General features: G+C 41.1%; 1 protein-coding gene across 1 annotated transcript in view; it reads left to right on the plus strand.

Moving 5' to 3' along the window:
* Positions 1-4,189, plus strand: part of LOC118341974 (WD repeat-containing protein on Y chromosome-like) — a 5,073-nt gene extending 884 nt beyond the window's left edge. Inside the window, exons 2-3 of the mRNA XM_035680399.1 lie at positions 1,147-2,525; positions 2,703-4,189. Coding sequence (XP_035536292.1) covers positions 1,147-2,525; positions 2,703-3,878 — 2,555 coding nt within the window. The 3' untranslated portion in view covers positions 3,879-4,189. The remainder of the gene's footprint in view (positions 1-1,146; positions 2,526-2,702) is intronic.
* Positions 4,190-5,886: the final 1,697 nt, after the last annotated feature.

Here is a 5,886-nt window from a genome sequence, read left to right on the forward strand (position 1 = left end):
CCAAATGGGCAGCATATGAAGAGGCCTCAAAATTGAATGGAAGCTTATGCTACTGGGCTTGGGCTGTAAAAAATAAGCCCATTCACAGGAAAAACCCAAGATATATCATATATCCTGGGTTTTTTCTGTCACTGTTTGGTGCTGTTGCTGTACATGTATATGTTCTAAGGTTTTTAATAATAGTTTTTCATCTGTACTGTAAAAGATAGGGCTTAGCCCTGTTAGCCCATATATACCAGCTGTCCCTGAGAGAGTTATATTTTTGATAATATACCTTTCCTTTTGCTGATTAATACTATTTTGCTGCTGCTATTCCTACTCCATATTCCTACCCCATTCGGCCAGAGAAAAACACGTGCATGTACAATGTTAGTGAAACCCGACTGACCGTCAGCCCAACTGGCGATATATTAATATTAAGTTTCTCTCTTTCACTGAACTAAAACCATCTTAACTGGAGGGAGAGCAAGTGCGATTACTTACTTGCAGGGGAGCGGCAGCCATCAGTCACCCAGCACGTTAACTGGGGCTTACTGCCTTGTAAAACACATCATTCATACTCTTTCCGATGAGAATCACCAACTCTGGTTTGGTCGCAATACACCCTTAATTCACAGATTTAGATGTGATAATTCTGGCTCCACATGCTGCAGTTGCTAGTGCAGTACGAGAGTCTGTCGCTGGTCAGCGGCTCTAACTCCACTTCGGAGGCAGGCATTTAGCTAAAGTAGCTAAGTAAAAAGTAAAAACATCTTCCGAAAATCCCAACCTGAGATGGACTCGCTGATATCCAATAGCCCAACCGCGTTAGCTAACAAATTTTAAATTGTTGTTACTTTTCGTTACAAACCAAACCAAAACATGTTCTTTTCACTTCCCTTTTCCTCTTCCATTAATGAAATGGCTTACTCTGGGACCCCTCGAACATGCAAAAACTCTATTATATCCAACATTTTCCGTCAGTGAATCTCTTGCTAAAGTTGGTTCCTAGTAGAATAAAGTCAGAAGTCAAAATTCTGTGTTAATGACATGGTGTACATCAGAGAACTCAAACAGCTGGCTGTCACCACTTCTGAGAGGGAACTGTTGTTCTATGATTGTACTGGGTTCCCTACAACAGAGTTAATACCATGAACTACTGGTCCGATGGAAAAAAAGCAGTGTTTTCCTTTGGAGATATTAAAGGTTGTTTGTCAGCATTTATCTCACACAACATAAAGAGTTGTGGTCTTTTCCCCAAGGAGGTTTACGAACACCCCTCTATACAGGATTATCCAACTGCTTATGTTCGAAAACTGCTTAAACACCATTCCAAGGACTTTTTGTCATTTGAAGTCCCCATCTTCGGTGATGTGTGCAGTCAGATCCGATACTTTCCATTACTTGACTCATTTGCCATCTGCGGTAGTTCATCCAAAACAATGGTCCTCGCTACCCTACCCAAGCTGCCCAATACCAAAGTCTCTAAAACCATCTTTGAAAGCCACGGACATGCAGAGTTTTTCACCTGTGTTGAATACTCCCCTTCGGCTGGGTATCTGATGACTGGTGGTACAGATGGCTTATTGCGGGTGTGGTTTCTCCACAAGACCATGTCGTGTGAACAGGAATTATTCGGACATGTCAGACCCATTACCCATGTTATGTACAATGGTGTGGAAAAAACATTTATCAGTTTATCAGACGACAAGATCGCATGTGTGTGGTCTGAGAATGGCTGGGTGTGCCGACAAAGCTTCCAGGCTGAAGGCATGGGACGGGCCCCTATCTCAAGTGTGTGTCTTAACATATTCAACAATGAGTTAGTCGTGGCTAACTCAGATATAGGAAAATGTCTTGGAAGAGGAACAGATGTTTTTAGAAATACATTAACAACACATGAGAAACCCTTGTGCTCCACTCTCTATCACAGCATTTTCAAACAGGTTGTCTCTATTTGCCAAAACGGTGTGGTGACAGTTTGGGATATCACAACAGGAAAAGCTGTGATGCAGTTCAGTGTCACTCCACAGTCCACGCACGTGGGGCTTATTGCCATCTCATTTGATGAACCACAGCGCAGAATATTCACAGTTTCCCAGGATGGGAAAGTGAGACTGTGGAACTTTAACAATGGAACAGAGCTTGGTGTTCTTCCTGTTACTGTGCCAAAGGAGGTAACAGGTATCGTCTGCATAAACGATAGGATATTTGTGTCTGGAAGAGACTCCAAGAAAATTTTTGACCTGGATATCGAGGGATATGAAAACAGATTTTTGGAGCATGATTATTTAAATGACGTTACCTCAATGGATGTGCATGAAGACGCACTGGTTACTGCCTCCAGCAATGAAAATATTGTTTTCTGGAAGACAGAAACTGCAGAAGTTCTCTACTGGATTAATGCCAGGATAAGCTCTCGAACACAAATGCCAGACAAAAAAACCGCACAAGGACGATCATGGAGTCTACCGGTTGACAAAAAGCAAAATAATGTCAAAGACACTGAGAAAAAAGCCCAATGTAAAAAATCCACAGCTAAGACTGTGAATTCAAACCCTCTTAGCCCTCTTATTATATGTCTGAAGACCGAGAAAGGGCCACAAATGTTCACACAGCCACACTACTGACTTCTGCAGGATGGCTTCATCTATGCCTGGTCTGTTAAAAGCAACGGGGGTCTGTTAGGAAAGTTCAAGGCAGTGAAATGACGGAAGGTGCAGTCATTACCACCAATGTCAACCGATGTCAATGAACATATACTACTAGCTGGGGATAGTACCGGAAGGATTTATCATTGGGACATACAGGGATTTGGCTTTAAAAGACGGGAAGACAAAGGGCGGTGTGTGTCCCTGTGTCCACCTCCTCTGTTGGGGACCTGGCAATCTCACCTCACAGCAGTGGTGAGTGTTAAGTGTGACCCTGACTGTAAAAACATAATTACTGCAGGGTTAGACTGCAATGTCTGGAAATGGACAAACACAGGCCGCTGCATAGGCCTCTTTGGGAGGGATGAATGGCATTCTACCCAACTCAGCCCTGAGGAGGATGCTGACCAGAAACCGGCAGCAAGACCTGGTACGGCAGAAACAAGAAAAAAATCAAGAACGTCTCAAATGCCACTTGAGACTCCAAGTTTATCACCGCCCACATCTCCACTACCAGACCTACCACCTATACGAAATTATCCTCCAAAATTTGAGAGGCTCTATCAAGACATTACAGACACATTAACGATAATTGACATACCAAGTGATGAGGAATTGTTTAGAAGGTATCGGAAGTTGATGAAGGTTAAACCAGAACCTGATAAAATGAACGACGAGGAGCAGCATCAGTCCAAGAAGGACAAACAGCAATTCACTAGAAAAGGAAAGCAAACGTCAGCACATACATCAAAGGTATCTCCATTAAAGACCACCCCAACCACAAGCTGCACTACTGCATCAGACAGCTCTCCACACATGCAGCAATTTGATGGTGCGGTCAAGCTGCCTAAGTTAAAATATGGACGTGTGTTCAAGATTCAGCAGAGACACACATTAAAAGACATTTCTGAACACACTTCAAAGCGTGTACATTTACCACCCATCTCTGATACAGTGCAGCTTACACATAGTCAGGCTCCTCAGGCACCTCAGGCTTCGCTCACCACAGGCCGCAATAGTGCTAAGAACTCACCGCACATGCAGCTACCGGTTAATACAGTCAAATCAAGGCCTGAACACAGTTCAAAGCGTCTGCATTTCCCACCCATCTCTGACACAGTGCAGCTCACATGTGGTCAGAGTCAACTTAAGACCAATCCACCTCAGGCTTCGCTCACGACAGACCGCACTAACGCTACAAAGAGAAGAGCTCACCACAATTCAGCAGGAGGACTCTTTAAAAAGTGAGGTCCAAATATGGAAGGGTTTTTGTTCGGGTTTACTCCGGGTGCTCCGGTTTCTTCCCATAATCCTATTTAATATTATTGAATTAATATGAATAAAAAAGAATAAAAACAACACACCCTCCTCAGAACATAGTCAGCCACCACAGCTGAGTAGGTTCAGCTCACATATCATCAAGCCCAGTTCAGGTCACATGAACTTCAGGGCCCGCTCACCACAGGCTGCACTAACCAAGAGCTCACCAACGGCTGGTTCGCACTGCCGACCTGAGCAGCGCGTGTGTGTGGCGGAATGTTTTGCTTTGAAGCGCTGCTCAGGTCGGCAGTGTGAACTAAGTCGGAAATTCAGCCAGAAAGTACGATTCTTACCATGTCCAATCACCAGCTTAGGCGGAACCTTCTCCATGTATTTGAAACAAATGAGGTCCAAATATGGAAGGGTGTTTGTGTGGGTTTTCTCCAGGTGCTCTGGTTTCCTCCCACAGTTCTTAATAAATTAAAATCTATTAAATAAATAAATATTAATATTGTTATCATTTGTTTAACCGTTTCATTGACACACATGACTCAATTGGCTATTAGCCAACATTTTTGCACCACCAGAATTTGTATAAAAATTACTGCAATGTAGTGGTGCAATGGATCACAGTTGATCCGTGATGCGTATGGAGTCTTCAAAGCTTTCTTTAAAATATGTCGGTCAGTATGACTTTAAGAACTTTAGTGTTGAGCTATTTTCTTTTGGAAAACACAAACCTGTAATTAATTAGAGAACAAAGCTCACATTGTCATAACTAGGGCTGTCACTTTTCATTCAAAATTGTGAGTGTAAGGGCACTCCACTATCAGCTTGACTCATGGCATTCCTGTTGTGCTATGTGCCATTGCAACGTAATTTCATTTTGATGCAAATCCAAATGACAAATAAAGTCTGTCTAAGTCTAAGTCTTGACCAAAAAGCACCGGTGGAAAGTGGCTTAAGGTTAACCACATTACATAAATATGCTGATATTAATTGTGAATGCCATTTAGTAAACTAAAAACTAAACCTATTTTTAAGTTATTTTGAAACAATTTTTTCAATTAAGCCTCAACCTTCTGAATTTTAAAATCTTTTAAAGGGCACATGATTTACTGATGCTTAGGTTGTAAAACTACAACTACAAAACAAAGATAAGATAAGATAATAAGATACCTAATTCCTTTATTTATCCCCCTAAAGGAGAAATTCATTTTGACACAGCAGCCAATAGGGCAAAAGCCAGCGCAAAACAGAAAACAAAGTATATCAACAGTAAAAAATATTGCTAATATTATTAATATTAGAAGATATAAAAACTATAAAATTAAAGTATATACCACTATTTGTTGTTCAAGTAGGACATGGAGTCCAAAATATGAGCAGAAAATTAAACTTGACTAAAAACTAAAAAACTAAAACTAAACTAAAACTACTAAACTACTAAAGTGGAAATTAAATATAAATAGTGCAAAAGGTTTGTGCGTTGTAGGTAGGAGTTCTATACATGTTACACAACTACAATGAAACATGTGCAACAATTTCTTCTTCACAGGTTTCCAAATGAGGTTACAGTTAGCCCATGTAACTTATACAGACCAACAAACAAACAAACATTTGCTAGAAAAGTGTGTTAATGTAGAAAGCAGCCTATGCTAGCAATTAGCTTGTATGATTAGCTCAGCAGCTAGTTAGCTCGTCTCATAAGCTGACGACAACAAACCTTTAAACAGCATTCTTGGAGCACATAATTAAAGATGTAAAGAGAGAAGGACAGAAACAGAGAAATACATTTGCCAGTCCATTGGCACTATGTACAAGACTGCAAGACTGACAATGTTACGCTTTTACATTGCAACCAAGCCAAAGGAACTTAAAGATGTCAGGAAGTCCAGACTGCTTTAGAAACATCTGTTGACTCTGGAATAAGCTTTGGTCCTGTTAGGGATTAGTCATTTCAATATATTTTAATACACATAGATGTGAAAGCCTG

The sequence above is a fragment of the Morone saxatilis genome, unplaced genomic scaffold (assembly GCF_004916995.1).
Source record: "Morone saxatilis isolate NCDOM2014 unplaced genomic scaffold, NCSU_SB_2.0 Contig8, whole genome shotgun sequence".
In the NCBI taxonomy this organism is placed as follows: domain Eukaryota; kingdom Metazoa; phylum Chordata; class Actinopteri; family Moronidae; genus Morone; species Morone saxatilis.